This window comes from Solanum stenotomum, chromosome 8 (assembly GCF_019186545.1).
Source record: "Solanum stenotomum isolate F172 chromosome 8, ASM1918654v1, whole genome shotgun sequence".
Taxonomy (NCBI): Eukaryota; Viridiplantae; Streptophyta; class Magnoliopsida; order Solanales; family Solanaceae; genus Solanum; species Solanum stenotomum.
This window is the reverse complement of record NC_064289.1, coordinates 11386857-11404874: the sequence shown is the minus strand read 5'-3', so window position 1 is coordinate 11404874 and position 18018 is coordinate 11386857. Positions and strand designations below refer to the sequence as shown.

General features: G+C 29.9%; 1 protein-coding gene and 1 pseudogene across 1 annotated transcript; both read right to left on the bottom strand.

Moving 5' to 3' along the window:
• Window positions 1–384: 384 nt before the first annotated feature.
• Window positions 385–2317, bottom strand: LOC125873475 (uncharacterized). The gene is made up of 2 exons (XM_049554411.1): window positions 2223–2317; window positions 385–1207 (listed from the first exon to the last, which is right to left on the bottom strand). Exons 1-2 carry the CDS (start codon window positions 2315–2317, stop codon window positions 385–387), a joined length of 918 nt encoding a protein of 305 aa, XP_049410368.1.
• Window positions 2318–10896: 8579 nt separating this feature from the next.
• Window positions 10897–12959, bottom strand: LOC125873474 (serine/threonine-protein phosphatase 7-like; annotated as a pseudogene).
• Window positions 12960–18018: the final 5059 nt, after the last annotated feature.

Genomic DNA, 18018 nt, shown 5'->3' with positions numbered 1-18018 from the left:
TTTTTGTTATATGACATGTGGTTAGATGCTTCTGAGTCTAAAATCCAGAGGTCAGCAAGTGAGTGACAACATTTAGATGAAAGGTCTGCCATGATTTCACTATAAGTAGAACCTGCAAGAATACCTGGAAAGTTTGCAGCTCCACTGGTGATGTTGATGTTGTTCAAAGCTTCACATGTTGATCTTTCCTGAAAGCTTTCCAAAAGATGCATTATTTTGCTCCCGTTGATTCTTGGTCAAATGTTGAAGAGTGTTACTGCCTCCTCCTTGGCTGCTAGTATCCTCATGATGTCCTGTAAACGATTCACCTGATTCTCCATGTACAGCATCAGCAATGGCTGTATTCTTCCCTTTTGTGAACTTGAAGTTCGGTGGAAACCCATGTCACCTATAACACTTATCCTTTATGTGTCCTGGCCTTTTGCAATAGTCACAAAACAATCGAAGGCCTGAAGAACTACCTTTCTGTTGGAAGTTGCCAGATTGTTGACTATACCTATTCCATGTGTTGTTGTATTGAGTGTTGTAGTTTGTTCTGAACTGACTTTCTCCATGAGCATTCAGTGATGTGCCCTCCATAGTCAAATGAGAACGTCGCTTTACCTCTCGTTGTTTTTCCTCTTGAATTAGGATCGAAAATCCTTGAGCAATAGTTGGAAGAAGGTTCATCATTAGGATGTTGCCCCTCACAACAGTGTACACCTCGTTTAGCCCCATTAGAAATTGTATCAATCTCCTATCCTTTTCAGCCTTGTGTATCGTTGTTTTGGCACCACAAACACACACACAATTGCATTGATTGCTAATGTCTAAAGTTCCAAGTTCCTCCCATAGCCTTTTCATCTTAGTGTAGTAGGTAGTAACATCCATGGATCCCTGAACCAAATCATTGATTTCCTTTTGGAGTTGATAAAGCTTCGCACCATTAGTTTGATCATATCTATCCTCCAGCTCCTGCCAAAGTTCAGCAGCATTGTTTACGTACTGTAAGCTATCAGCAATGTCTTTCGAAAGTGAATGCAAAATCCATGAGGTGACCATGTCATCACATCTCTCCCATTGGTTGACTCGAGGGTCATCTTGAGCTGGCTTTTTACACTTGCCATTGACGAAACCCATTTTATTCTTAACGGACAAAGCACGCAACATTCCTCGTCTCCATAACCTATAACCAACTCCATCAAACGCAACAGATATTATTCCAGATCTAGCACATGACAATAATATGATCTTTGCAATCTTTGAAGTATTTTAGATAGCGCGTTCTTGCATAGTTTCATCTAATTTAAGAACCTCCCATTTATAATTTAATGATTTAATTACTTTAATTTCTAAATTGATGAAATTAACTTGACCAAAATTTGCATTCCATCGAAGTTGATTCCTTTTCTTGTACTAATTTCATTAATTGGTTTTTGTAAGTTGAATTAAGATCTTGATCTGATTTACCATCGAGCTTAAAAGTGTGTACTATATAAATTTACATTTTACTTTATAAAGCTATTCAACTTCCTTTCTCATTACAATATGAAGTTCAATTAAAGTAGTATGTGCACCCTTCTTCAAATCTTGTCCATCTAGATATATATGTCAATACATCACCCTTATTATTTGAATTTTGATATCTAACTTCATTTTGTTTATTATTTGAATTTTGATATCTAACTTCATTTTGTTTATCCTTATTTGTCCATCCTCAACGTTGCATTTCTTTTAAGAAATAATAAATAAAGTATATATTTTACTATAAAATTCATATTAATAGGTGTATAATTTCAATGGACTTAGGAAATGATTCGTGGAATGATCCTAGTTAATGTTAAAGATGATTTTTGTTTTTCTCTTGATATTTTAAAAGTAGGCAAATAAAATAAAAAAATATTTTTAATATAGCGAACAAATAAAATAATTGAGAGAGTGCCGTAATTAATGTGTTCATATTACAACATGAGGCAGGAGGCTTACTATCCCCTTGTGTCATACTAACCTGAGAATAGGTAGGTTTGGCTTTGAAATTCTGACTAATGTACTCACTTTTGTTCTTAGGTGCAGATGCACTAGCAGATGATGGAGTAGGTCCCTTCTGTTTCTGTTGGAAGGATGACCGGTTGGCATTACTCTTCTGCTGCCCGGACTCATTCCCTGTCTTAGCTCTCTTATTCTTGAATTTGTCTCTATCCCTCAGCTTCTCTTCCTCAACCTGCTGCACATAAATCATCAACCTTGCTATATCCATGTCACATATTAACATTGCAGCCTTACCTTCAGACAACCCATCAATAAATAAACTCATTCTGCTCCTCATGTCAGCAACCATCTCCGAAGAATAGATGGAAAGTTGTGTGAACCTCAGACTATATGTTATTAAATGGAAGAAACTAGAAAGAGAAATTAAAGAGAGAATGAATGATAACTCTTTGTATTGATTCTTGCATTGATTCAAATAGAAGAGTACATCCCTATTTATAAATAATTAAGGAGAATCCTTCTAGATACTAAACTAAAATAAAACTAAATATTTTGCAATTAATGTAAACTCTAGACTTGAAAGGAAATTAAATACTATAAAATATTTTTAGACTAAAAAGAAAAAGTAAAAAGATTCTATCAAATTTCAACATTCCCCCACAAACTCAAGTTGGTGTATCTACTTGAGTTTGAACAGTTAATTATTCTTCAAAAATATCTTCTAATAGAATTCATCCTCACATTCTTCTTCTACTAATAATGCTTGTGATTTATCTTGATTGTCTTTGAACTTGCACACTTTTGTAACATGACCTGTTTGTTTGCAACTTCTGCATACTGCATCAGATCTCCACCAATAGAATTTTTCCAAATGTGTTTTTCTTTTTGCAATAATTGCAAGGAGGATAATCAACTTTTCTTTTTTGATAGTTTGCATAAAAGATACCTTCAACAATTTTATCTTGTCTGAAAGCTCTTCTTTGTTCTTGTGCTTGAAGAGCACTTATCAATTCAACACGAGAGATGGTAGAGAGATCTTTAGACTCTTCCAAAGCAGAGATTTTAGACTCAAATCTCTCGAGAATAGTTACAAGAATCTTTTCAACTATTCTATTTTCTTTAAAATCCTCACCAAGCAACCTGATTCTGTTGACAATCAAGGAAATTCTGTCAGAATAATTATTGATAGTCTCACCATCTTGCATCCTAAGAGATTCAAAATCTCTTTTCAAATTCAGAATTTGATTTTGTCTGCCTCGTTCACTTCCTCGGTACTCCTTCTCAAGTTTTTCCCAAGCATATTTTTAAATTCCTCACGTATTTTTAAATCCCACACACAGCGGAAGTTTAGTACACCAATATAAGCTATACCTTAAATTTGCCAAAATAGGTTTGAAACAATCTTAAACAATATATAGGATAGAGACGCAATTCAAACCTTAATTATTTTCTTATTCATTGCAACGATTTTTTTTTTCTATTTTCAAAGTAATTTCTTATATCTTAAACATTAGAAAATATTTAATGAAGGATATGCAAAATCTGCATTCTTCTATATATGACAATAATCTGATCTTTGCAATCTTTGAATTATTTTAGATAGCGCGTTCTTGCATAGTTCATAGTTGCATCTAATTTATGTACCTCCCATTGATAATTTAATAATATTACTTTAATTTCTAAATTGAAAACTTGACCAAAATTTGCATTCCATTGAAGTTATTCCTTTTCCATTACTTGGTTTTTGTAAGTTGAATAAGATCTTGATCTTGTTCACCATCGAGCTTAAAAGTGTATGTACTATGTAAATTTATGTTTTACTTTATAAAGCTATCCAACTTTCTTTCTCATTGCAATATATATGAAGTTCAATCGAAGTAGTATGTGCACCCCTTCTTCAGACCTTGTCCGTCTAGATATATATGTCAATATATCATTTGCTTGACCTGGCCTCGTTGGTCTGCCCTCCGAGAGTCACATACATCACCCTTATTATTTGATTCCATTATATCATTTACTCCGTTTGTTTATCCTTATTTGTCCACCCTGAATGTTGCATTTCTTTTAAGAAATAATAAATAAAGTATATATTTTACTACTATAAAATTAATATTATTAGGTGTATAATTTCAATGGACTTAGAAAATAATTCGTGGAATGATCGTAGTTAATGTTAAGGATGATTATTGTTTTTCTCTTGATATTTTAAAATAGGCAAATAAAAATAAAAATTTATTGTTAATATAGCGATCAAACAAAATAATTGAGAGAGTGCCGTAATTAGTGTGTTCATATTACAAAATGAGGTGAGAGAATATTTTGAGCATTGGAATGCAGTCTAATTAAACGTGGTTTCCATGAATTAATATCAACATATCTTACGGAAGTTTTGAAGACCTATCCTAGAAAAAATTATGTTAAATAAGTAGTAAACATATTTTGAAGATTCTATAGGTTTTGGATAAGACACAATAATTAATATTATAATTCAGTGTAAGATTTGTTCTTGTTCACTCAACTAATTAATTTTCAAGTCCTTATCCAATTTTAATAACATTAATTTACAACTTTTCACAATGCACAAGGATACTTTTATTATACTCATGATTTACCACCTTGTCCAAGTTCATGTATGTACATAGTTTCAGTCACACAAATATTATGTCACATTTAAAACTTTAATAAGACGTTTTAAAATTCTTCGATTTCTTAAATTTTATGTTAAATTAAATTGTTCTAAACAAATTAAAGCGAATGAAGTAATTATTTGTGATATCTCTTGCACAATCAAAAAGGTGAATGGAACTGAAGTGTTTGGATTACATAGAGATGGGGCGGGGCGGGGCGAGACGGGACGGGTGGATGTGGGGCGGTTGAACCCCGCATAAATCCGATCCGCATAATTTTTTGAATATTTTCTTATTTTTATTAAGTTTGATACTAAAATAAAATTAATAAACATAAATTCATTCTCTCATTAAGTTGTATTAATTTAATAGATAATAACTTTAAATTTTATTTTTTAAAGATCAATTGAAAACATATAAAAAATCGTATTAATTTTTATTGAACCATTTTTATTTATTATTTTAAATAATTTAATAATTTCAAAAAATTATCTTAATAAATAATATTCTTAGAAACATATGAGTTTCTGTCTACTGTACTCGTTTCAAATTAGACAATTCAAACTAGTCTGGTGGGCACAACATTATGTTAGGATTTGCCTTGAATATTTTATATTATTTAAATTTTATCGTAATTGTGTTTTACTTTAAAAAAGATTTTCATATTTTATTTTTTTGGGTGGTGAAGTTTTACACTTCTATAAATAGAGGATTCTTTTATTTTTCGGGGACAAAATAAAAAAATATAATAGCATCTATTTATAATATATACTCTAGTTATTAAAGAGTCTTATTAATGGGAATGTTATTTCTCGTGAAAATGATCTCTTATGATCACTTATAAATTAAAAAAAGATGTTTTTTTATATCACTATAATAAAGATATTTTATGTGTAAAAAATGAAAATTTAAAAGGGACATAAAACCAAAAAACAAGTTTGTAAGGGTTATTAATATCATATCAAAATATTATGCTTGCATGTGTTTTCAGTATACTTTTCTTTGTCATTTAATTTATTATCGTTTAAGTTTTATGATTATCAATATTTGACATTTTGTTATTTCGATCCCAACAAATTAATGTCCGGCAAGACACCATGCTTTTCTGTTTTTCTTAGATCTGTGCGTTTTGAATAATGTGAATCTCTATGAATCTAACGTGTTGTATTCAGGTTATTTTACAATTTACATACGTTATTATATACTGATCTAATATTATTTTGCTTGGTAGTGAGTAAATACTTTTTGTATATTTATCGAGACTGCGACCCACTAGGGCAATTCATTTTGAAAACGTGGATAAATAGGAGTAACGTGGCCAAAACGTATTAAATTGGTACTATAATATTCATTGTGCTTGGTGAAACAGGACACAAATTTTAGGGGATGTAAACTAAAATTTGATTCTTCACATTGTTTTTGGTGAATTTATCGTTTATAGGTTTGGATTCTATTGTTGTAAAACAAGTGGCGAAATCAGAAATTTTATCAATATATTTAAGATTTAATATATACATTTGAATTTAGTATAATTTTTTATATACCATAATATAACTTTTTGATGAAAGATGTTTGATTGTCCACTCATCACTACATATAACTACGCTGCTACTGCGTAAAACTCTATTTAGTTTATGCATATTTTTGCTCCTGATTTAAAAAAGTACTGTCATCAGACAGGTACTAGCTGCATTTTAGTAAAGATAAGTCAAAATCACATAATTTATGCAATGTTTGAAAAGATGAATGACGCTTTTTGTTTTGTTTTTTGAAAAAAAGAAGTTTGATTTTTTTTTTTAATTCAATTGTGATTGTTTCCTTTTTTGATGAAACAGAATAGCAAAACCAAAAGTATTATTGATTAACACTTGGACCTGAATCGTCACATGTATTATTGATTAATTCCTGCAAATAATATTGGTCTCAAAACCTCAATTGATAAACTATAATAATGTCTCATAAAAAAAGAATTTCATAGTTAAACAAAGTGTCAATACAACAAACTATTCTTGGCTCAAAAGAAAATATTATATAGTTCCAGCAGTACATATATACGTAGTTATCCGTATTAATAGTACAAATTTAAAGCATGAATTCAATCAAAGGATTCAATTAACATTAACAAATTTGTCGCAATTGGAGTAACCTTGAAAGTCGAATTTAGTCTTGTGTCGAGTCTTGTATGGTAAGAAGATGTATTTTGAACGCCTTTTCAATATCCTGCACTTTAATATCAACATTCTCATCAATCTGCAACGATATAACGAATGTCATCATCAATATGTTAGAGGTTTTAATGTAGTTGGCGAGAATGATGATTATGATTATTATTATTCAAATATGTTAGAGGTTTCTGTCCTTACCATGTCTTGGTGTCATATGTTCCATTTGAGCAACCAAGAACCGGTAATTGAGGAAACCCACGAAAGGGCAGATGATTGTGGTCCAAGTATTTTAGTTATGAGTTCACCAGAGTTTGATGATGAGTCTGGTTTTAGACCGTCAAATTGTGTTTTACAATTCTGCACCGTTGCAACAGTTTTTTATGAACAATTTTTGTGATGGGTCTAATGACGGACATTTCACTCCTGCACGTCTTGATGATGATGATGATGTGCACATATGTCTTGAAAACTAGACCATTATATAATGCACATGTGGCAATGACTTTCACCTCATCGCGATCAACCTCAATTCTTTCACAACTACAAAATCCAATTTCATGGCAGAAAGACAGAACCATGACTTGAGATTGGGTTAATGGCCTAATGTATCCCTTTGATTGGGCGTCTAGGAATGTTTTGGCTTCAATTTGAGTCCGGAGTCAAAAGGGTAAGAAATTTTTCCAAAAATTCCAAAAGAGCAACAAAATTAATTATTGAATCAAAAAGACAAAATTAATTATCGAACCATTTTATTGTGGTGTATACACACAACTACTTTGATGAATAATTCCAAGGTCCTGAAATAAATTATTTGAGAGTTGAAGAACTCTGTACCATTATCGGTCCTAACCATCTTGATTATACAGCCAAATTGATTATTAACCATAGCTAGAAAGGTCTTTACTACTACAATCACTTCAGACTTGAGTTGTAACAAGTATATCAATATAATTCCTTATTTTCTCTCTCAATGATCTAAATTCTAACATAGTATCAGAGCAGGTGCTTTGCACCAGAGATCTCTAAAACTTTCGCAAAATAGCTAGATCGTACAGATTGAGAGTTAATCATGGTTGAAGGAGATTTAAGTACACAGTCACCAATTGTAGGTTCCACGTGATATATGTTTCAATAAAAATACAAAAAATTTGCAATGTTGAATCAAATCAACACTGTAAAAGTTTCACGTGGTATATGTTTCAACAAAACTAAAAATAAAATAATTCAATTAGTAATAAAAAATTATTAGATAAAGTGATAAAAAAAATTATTTTCTTCGTAATTTACTCATATTAAAGTGAATAAGAATAATTAAAAAAATAATATATTAAAATCACAAACAAAGGGAAAAAAAAAATTAAAAAACTATTTATATAAAAGTGACAAACAAAGAAAAATTGATTTTNGCGCCTTGCAAGGCGCAGCTGTCATGAGCCTTGTAAGGCTCAACCGTCTTGCGCCTTGCAAGGCGCATAGAGATCAGCGCCTTGCCGCGTTTTTTTAAAAAAAAAAATTGTTCAATCCAATTTATTAAAAAATAAAATAATTTGAAGTCCTCTGATTATTAAACTCTTTCTTTTTCTCTTTTACAAGTTTTAGCATAAAACTTTTTTTTTGAAGTCCTCCGATTGTTAAACTCTTCTTTTATTAATCTAAATGTTAATACAAAAGTTAATTAAAACTAAACAAGGCGCGTGGGCCCTGCACCTTGGAAGGCTTTGGTACCCTGTGCCTTTGTTGCATTTCATTCTGTAAGTTCCACGTGATATATGTTTCAACAAAAATACAAAAAAATTGCAATGTTGAATCAAATCAACACTGTAAAAGTTTCACGTGGTATATGTTTCAACAAAACTAAAAATAAAATAATTCAATTAGTAATAAAAAATTATTAGATAAAGTGATAAAAAAATTATTTTCTTCGTAATTTACTCATATTAAAGTGAATAAGAATAATTAAAAAAATAATATATTAAAATCACAAACAAAGGGAAAAAAAAAATTAAAAAACTATTTATATAAAAGTGACAAACAAAGAAAAATTGATTTTTTTTTAAAAACAAAATGATTAAAATGTAGCAAGACGTGTGGGCCCTACGCCTTGTAAGACTTTGGTGCCCTGCGCCATTGTTGCATTTTAATTAATTTTTTTTATTAATATTTAAAGATTAATAAAATAAGAGTTTAATAATCGGAGGACTTCAAAAAGAAAACAAATTATTAATCGGAGGACTTAAAAAAAATATTTTATGTTAAAACTTGTAAAAGAGAAAAAAAAACAAGTTTAATAATCGGAGGATCTCAAAAAAAATTATTTAATAAATCGGATTGAACAAATTTTATTTTTTAGAAAAAAAAAAGAGAAAAAACGCCGCAAGACACTGATTTTTATGCGCCTTGCGGCGGGTGGCCCTAATTTAGACTCCGTTTGATTCTCCGTCAAAAAGTTGCCTTTTTGGTTCGATAATTAATTTTGTTGCCCTTTTGAAATTTTTGGAAAATTTTCTTACCCTTTTGGCTCCGGACTCTTTCAAATCGGGTTAATAGACAGTGATTTTGAGTTCAAGGTCGAGGGTGGTTGTGGTTGGGAATGTGCATGGGAAGTTGCACGATGTGTTGTTCTTGTTAGAGGATGCAGGTTTACCATCCGAAGATCGATTCTTGTCTCTTCTCCAAACAATTATATTGATAGAATTTTTATATTTTATAGCCGAGGAAAGTTTATATTTCTTTATATCTTGGATATGTGAGAACTTTGTTTTTCCGTTTCTTCCATTTATGAAGTGACCTAGGACTTAATTTTTTTTTTTTATCTTTTTCCGTTTCTTCCATTTATGAATTGACGAGCAGCGCTTTTGACCAAAACTTTTTTTTTCTTTTTTTCACTAAAATCGCTAGCACAGCAACGATTATTTAAGTTCAATTTTTTTTCTCCAACTAAAATCATTGTTGTGGCAGCGTTTTAACAAAAAAAAAAAAAATTTAAAAAAACGTTTTCATGAAAATCTTTGCCTTGGTAGTGTTTTTATTTAAAAAAAATTAAAAGTCGCTGCTTTGGCAGCCTTGTCACGATATTTTTTATAAATTATTTTTTTTTAATAAAATCACCGATCAAAGAAACAAAAAATTTAAGAAAACCGTTGCCATTCAAAAAAAGAATATTAAAAAAAAATTTAAAAAAAAAAAATCGCTGACAAGGCTGCCAAGGAGCAATTTACATTAATTTTTTTTTAACATGAACGCTTCCAAGGCAGCGATTTTTTATTTTTTTTTGATAAAAACGCTGTCAAGGCAACGATTTTCAAAATAACAAATTTTTTTATTAATAAAAACGCTGCCAAGGCAACAATTTTCATGAAAAAGTTTTAATTTTTTTTTAATTAAAAAGCTGACGTAGCAGCGATTTTAGTTGGAGAAAAAAGAATTTGACTTAAATAATCGTTGTTGTGCCAGCGACTTTAGTGAAAAAAAGAAAAAAAAAGTTTTGGAGGAATTTTTACTTTCTCTAACAAAATTTATTAGTTTCTCTTCCTTAACACATAAATGAGTTGAAATTAAGGGGGTCAATTTGGGCAGGTAATTTTTTTTTAAAATGAAAATTCTTTATTGGAAATTAAAATTTTGATTATAAAAGTTAAACAACAATATGTTAAAATGATTGAGATTAAGGGGATCAAATTGGACATATCATAATCCAATCTATTTTTTAGGCAGTTTGACACCAAAGTAAACTTGGGTGATCGTGATAATGATGTCTTGCATGTCTAGAGAAAACTACCCCATTATATAATGCATATGTGGCAACGACTTTCACCTTATCGCCATCAACCCCAATTCTTTCACGACTACAAAATCCAATTTCATGGCCAACTACAATGGATACAAGTGATAAAAACCAACTCATTGGTTTTATCAAAGAAAATCATGACATGTGAGTTATTTCACACTCATTGGCATGAGTCTTTATCTAAATTTTCTTAGTGTAATGAGCAATTGTCTAAATTTTCTTAGTGTATGTTGTTGTATTTAGGATGGTCATATTTTCAAGGAAAATTGCAAAACAGATGAACTGCATACTGTATATCACATTAAAACATACCTCTATATGACTATGTCCTCATTTTTATATGTCTGCTTCAATCTGATTCAGTCATATTTGTAAAATCCTGTTCCTCGTCAGAATCAATGAGTCTCATAGTCATAGTAGGGATTCACCTGTCCCAATATACTACACAATGGTATTGCACATTCTAGTAATTTCATAGAAAATTTATTGAAGAATTATAGAAAGAAAATCCATAAAACGAATTCAATATATGACAATGCTTCTACCTTAGGTCGACTAACTTCTTGAAAACTATGATAATCAGGATGCCAAAATCAAGAGGTTCCAAGACAATGTATGCTCCCTGATTTCTAAACCTATTCTCTGTTGCATGCGATTAAAGTAGAAACATAATATTTTAAACTTATTTCATACGCAACAACGGCTACAAAAATATGATTAAACTAAATTTTGATGTGATGGCTAATTTTTTTTCACCATATTGGAAATGACCCATTGCTAGGAAAAACCTCTCAAAGCAATTGAACCTACTGGTTTCAAAGTTACCTGAAACTGTGATAGTCTAGAGCACTAAACAGTGTAATTAATCTCCCTTATTCAACTTTATGATCTATAGTGTAGCTCTTCTTCATTCCTTCAAGGTCATCTCGCTTATATCTTACATTTGCACCTTCATATGAGAAAACAATATGAGTAATTTCCTAATAGATAAAAGTTGCAAATAAATAATGTACATGTGAATTATTAGCACTAAGGCTTAAGTGTCAAAGAAAGAAAATAGAAAATATACCTTTAAGTTAGACTTCTTTAAAAAGTCTTCTGTACAATCGGGACCCCACAAGAGACCAATTCCTCTTTCTTCATTCAACTTTAATTAGTCCAGCCTCCATTGTTGGGTTTGACCACATTACATAGTCCGAATTCAAATTTGTACATGTGTACGGAGAATCAATAAAGAATCTTTTAGCATTTACTAACTCCTCCAGTGAACCGAGAGATAAATTGTGATCCAGAGCTGTCTTTTGATGTTTCTTCCGTTTTGCTCTTTTAGATGGCATGCCATTAGTGCCACGGAAAATAACACCATGTGCACTATAGATAGTATCGCCATTGATCAAGGCAAGAGGAAGTTCTTTGAAGCATCATAAACACTCCTGGTAAACATGTTTTCCTTTATCTTTATATTTGGTTAAGACTTCAATTTCAAAACCATAGACGGAAGTGCACTGTTTTGACTCGTGATTTCCACGAAGAAGAAACACCCTCCTTGACATAAGAACCTGAAAGAATGTACAGTTCCATTTAATATACACAGTTATAATCATTCGATATATACTAGAATTCATAGATATGGATCGGGACAGTTTAGAGGCAAACTGCATGTCATGACCTCACTATTGCTTGATGCATATCACTATATGAGGCAAAAGAAGGAAGCAATAGGATAAGAAAAAATTCTATTGAAGTAACACTTTACAAAGACAACTGTATATGCATACACTACAGATTACCCATCAGCAGCCTATTTTGCTTTAGCATTTTGTTTCTATACACCCTCCAAAATGTTAAATGATGTTGCCAGAAAAGTGATAAAATATCTCTAAGCAAAACCACTCCACAAATTTCGCCGAAACCTAACTTTTTATGCCAAGTAAGCCAAAAAATTGATAGATACCATGTTCAGCATTAAGGATATGCATATCCTGGAGACCTCCCAAAAGAGAGAAAGACAGACAAAAGAAAGCTAGTTACAAAGCTCCTAGGAATTCTACAAGTTAATCTACTTTTATACAATACTCTTTACACTAAAAATTAAAAAATACAATACAATTCCCTTTCACTTTCAGAATAGAATTGGACCTATTTTCAAAACATCTTTCATTCCTTCCATTCCATACAAACCACCATAATAAATTAAAATTGACGAAGTAATAAACAATGCCATAATAATCTAACTAAAAGTAATTATAGAAGTATTAGTGATAATTGTTACCTTCCAAGCAAGCAAGAGAAGGAAGGTCTCGAGACCCCATGCCCCTCTATCAATGTAGTCCCGTTGAATACAAAGAATCGATCTTTGGATGGTAAACCTGCATCTCCTAACAAGAATAACACATCGTGCAACTGCCCATGTTATTGTTGATTTTGTGACACTTTTTAAATGAAATTCATTTTCGGATATGGTTTCAAGAAATTTCATGTATTGATTATATAGTTTTTCTCTCACTATCATACATTGAATGTTTTTAGTAAAGATATAGTGAATAATATTTGCTTATTAAGAAATAATGAACATTATATATAATGAATTTATTTTTACAATAAATTAGGGGTGTCAATAATGAGTCCAAATATAGGTAATCCGCCCAAAATTTTAAAGATTGGGCTCAAGATAATTTTAATTGGGTTCAATCTCAACCCATTCAAGCGATAACCCATTTTAAAAGAAAGGAAAAAGAACAATATACTCCCGAACTATCGTGAATGGTATGCAAATACCCTCTGTCATACTTTTGGGACATTGGTGCCCATACCATCCAAAAACTAGAGCATATATTCCATTCACTCTAACGGAAGACTAAATAGGAACACGTGGCACAATCTTATCCGTCGATTCAATATTTAATAAATGTTGGGTCGGTGGATAAGATTATGACACGTGTATGTCCGTTAGAATAAAGGGTATATATGCTCTAGTTTTTGGACGGCAGGGGCACCAATGTCCCAAAAGTATGACAAAGGGTATCTACATACCATTTACGATAGTTCAGGGGTATATTTGTCTTTTTTTCCCTTAAAAGAATCATCAATAGAACCCAATTTAATCTCCAATTTTAACTCGTTTTATGACTCTATATTTGCGTTGATATAATGTATGCTCCTATATTAAACTAGTGAATATGTTCGCGCGATGAGAAAAAAATAATTAAAAATATTTAAATTTATTTCTTATATATGAATATCAAAAATATTTTAAGAATCATTTCTAATTTTCTAATTCAAATAGATTTAAATCTTAAGTTCTAGTTATTATTAAATACAGTTTAAGCAATGTAATAATAAATGTTGAAATAATTCAATATAGTGTGAATTATTTTGCTATTGATTAGAATCGTAATTTATAATAATAAATATATTTTTCTAATTGAATCATAATTGTTTTACTGAATTGTAGATGCACTTGAAAAAAATGGATCATACAATATTAATATATTATATGATGTGTTTGATTTTTTGAACAAAATGAAAAGAACACAAATGGTCATCGGGCTAAAGGTTTATTGTAGCAAAGTCGTAGAAGTAAATTTTGTATAAGAAATGTAACTTTTTAAATATTTATCATACATAATATTCATTGAAAATTCATCTATTCAATGTAGAAAATTTAAATAAATTGCAACACAAGATAAAAGAAAATGTTAAAATTTGTATTGCAATTAAGCACAAACGTTAATTTTTTTATTAATCATTATTAAGTACTATAATTGAAGATTGATATCTCAATTTAGGAAAATATAAAGGTGGAAGATGAAAGACTGATGTAGAACCTCACTTAGGTCAGGATTATCATTTATCTTCCTTTTTAAAATTATTTTTTTTGCTTTCTTTTGATTTATAAAATCTGCAAAAAAAAAAAAAAAAAAATATTTCTCTCCTCACCATTATTACAATTTATTAAATAGTAAATACTTTTCACCTCCCCTCACCCTTTTTAATAAAAAATTTTGTTGATCTCTCCTCATTATTATCATAATTAATTTTTCTTATTCAAAAAATCTCTTTTTCCTTAATTGTTTTCTTTCCTTTGATTTATAATTTCTTTTTTAAAAAATAGATCTTAAATATTTTATTTATCTTTCTCTGCACTATTGGTACAATTTATTATAATCATTTTTTTTGTTTTTTTTCTCGTTGTTGCTATAAAACATTTTCTTTATTTCCTCTTTTGTTATGAAAATCTTATTTATCTCTTCTCCTTATTATCACTATTATTAATTTATTATTATTATTATTATTTAAATAAATCATTTTCTTTTCTTTTAAATTTTTCTCTTGATATATATATATATATATATTTCTTTGACCAAGAATTTAAATTATCCTTTTTCTCCTTTTTTTGACTTTTAAGTATTTTTTTCTTATTTATATTTATGTTTTAAAACGCAAAAGAAGTTATAAATAGTATCTTAATTAGTAGTAACTCTTTAACATATTTATAGTACACACCTTTATATTATGACTAGATAATGTTGTCCGTGCTATGCACGGGCCCAATAATATAAATGGTATGTTTTGGGGCTAATAATCGAGTTTTTGAAGCGATTGTTTGCGTGGATAAAGGAATAAGTTTTTTTTTATCACAAACCTGTACTTTCTTTTACGCTATTTAAGGCATAATAAGACTACCCACATACAACATTTTTGAAATATTTTATGTTGTCAATTACCATGATTTATAGTATTTTTACGATAGATTCACTTCAAGAATCAGTGGAATTTTTTGTATTTTTTTCAAAACATATTTTATGTTTTCAATTATCATGATTTATAGTATTTTTACGCAATTTTTAAATATAAAAAAAAACAAAAAAAAAAGACAAATAAATTAAAATGGACCCAATATATGTTATTTTTGTTATCTCAATTTATGAAACACAAATGAAATTTGGAGAGTCATCCAAATTTTCATATGTTTTTTTAAAAAAAATTAAGTTATTAATTATTGTGATTTATAATATTTTTATGTAACTTTGAAATAACGTACATTACTGGTCACATTGTCCTAATTTATGTGATATAGATAAAATTACAAAATTAACCCTTTTAAAATATCTATATTTTAAGTTGTTGATTATTATTATTTATAATACTTTTTTGGTAATTTTAAAATGACATGTGTTATTTTTTTGTCCCAATTTATGTGAGCCTGATACAATTCTGAGAGTCAGCCTATTTTATTATATAGCTTTTAAATATTTTAAATTGATAATTATTGTAATTTTTGAATATAGTAGATATATATATATATATATTATTTTAAAAGGGAGTTTATGCCCAAGTTCTACTATATAATAACTATAATATATAATATTCAAGAAAGTCTCAATCTTGAATATTATATACTATACTTGGGCATATAGTAGAAATTTTAAAAGTCCCACAAGTTATATATTATTATATTTTATATATAGAAGAGTGAAGACGACCAGACGACCAAGGGCAGTTTCGTAATTATGTTATCATGCAAGGGTAAAATAGTAATTAGCATCATTGATATTTTAGCAAACCACGCTACTTTTTCTTTCCATTCCAGATCGTTCTAGATCCTCTTTCTTTGGCTTCCTGCTGGATCATCTCCCTCAAATCCATTCTTCTCTTAGCGGTGCAACTTATGGGGTATGAGCTAAATCAACTATTCTGTTGAAAATCCCAATTTGAAACATACAACATATAAGAGGAAGAGAGTTGATAAAGCATAAGCTCCAAATATTTACCAAGCTAGAAAAAAATCTCTTTCGCTGTCCGGACGACGAGATATGTCTAGAAACATCCATAAGTAGACGCTTTATCTGTATTTTCCTCTCAATTTTGGTTGACGCTTTCAAAAATGGTATCTTACTCTTCACACTAAACAACTATTTGATTCTCTTCATCTTCACAGCGGGTTACACGTTAGGTCTGTTCAATTTTTATTTTTTGCCCAATTCTTTATTATTATTATTTTTCATGAAAAATCAAAATTAGAGTGCATCGTTTTGCTAATTTGTTGTTATTTGGGCGAATTTGGTTAATGGATCTACAGCTAAAAGAAAGGGTGTGATGGAGTTTACAATTTGTTCGAAAGTAGTTGCGTTGTGAGTTTGGATTTGGTTGCGAAGTGATTTATTTATTTTTTTCAACAATGACATTCTGATGAAAACAATGCCACAAAAATAGGCAAAGCTGGAAAATTAAAGAGCATAAGATACATTTTTTGGGTTAATCTCTACTTCATTTTGTTAATTCTTCTATTTAATGTTGTAGTTTACAGATATTTCTATTTCTTCAGCGGATGCTCAACCAGCAATATACTGAAGTTGAACCTGTTTTATGTGTATGTTCCGCACTAACGAGCACAGCAGCACAACTTGTCCAAGTTAGCCGTTAATTGCTTCATTGACCTACCGCACCAAAAGACTAAGGGCACAACCACTTGTTCCAACATATAAATTGCTAGACACTTAATTGGTATGATCATTCTTCTAATTATATTTTTCACTTGTAGCAAGATTTAATGGAGTATGCATATGTGGTTTTCCTGTTGAAAGATTTCTGACATGCACCAAGTGTTTGAGAAAATGTCTAATCTAGAAAAAATCATACTTCGCTTACACTTTAAGTAAAATTTGGATTTCGTGCACTCATTTTAAATCCCTTGAATATTTTGAACTATACCATAACTTGGTATTATCTCATTCTCATTAGTGAATGTTATCACTTCTCATGTTATCATTACATGTGTTGATCCCTTTGCTAATCATCTGTTATTTTATTTCATTTGAAGTGTGACACAGTTGCTTGTTTCATGAAATGTATGGCCTTCCATTAAGATACTTATTTATTTATCGAAATTAAATTTTCACTTAGCTATCAGAAGATTGAATTAAACAAGAAGCAATTTGTAGCCAAGCTGGACTAGCAACTTGAATAGAGATTCTTTTTATCATGTCTTTTTTCACTTGAAACTTTTATAATAATTCTTAATAATTGGCATATGCTCTTTTAGGTCAGAGGAATTCTGCACTATAGGATTCAAGATTTTTATTATATACTACATAAGAAGATAAGAAGATAGATTCAAATAGTTTTCTAAGTCATTCCGAATAGTTTTCTAAACTACCATGATTATTTATCAAGAGATTGCTTAATCAACCATGACCATGCTAGAAATACTTTATATCTTATCTTTTGATTTACTCGCTGGAAATCTGAACTATGTAGTATTCCAAATTTTATGATGGTTGCTTGGTTCCTTAGAAGCCTATATTGCACTCTAGACATTGTATATGTGCTTGGAATTTTTTGCAACTTTGTTTACTTGAAACTGCCTATATTGGCAAACTGACAAACCAAATGGTTTCTCATAAAATAAATAAAAAAAGACTCTCTCTCTCTCTCTCTCTATATATATATATATATATATATATATATA

Bases quoted from the DNA above. Each gene is read 5' to 3' on its own strand.
- LOC125873475 (XM_049554411.1), bottom strand. From the start codon at position 2,317: ATGGTTGCTGACATGAGGAGCAGAATGAGTTTATTTATTGATGGGTTG. The intron at 1,208-2,222 runs GTTGATGATTTA...GTCATGTGCTAG, and splicing joins TGTGACATGGATATAGCAAG to ATCTGGAATAATATCTGTTG.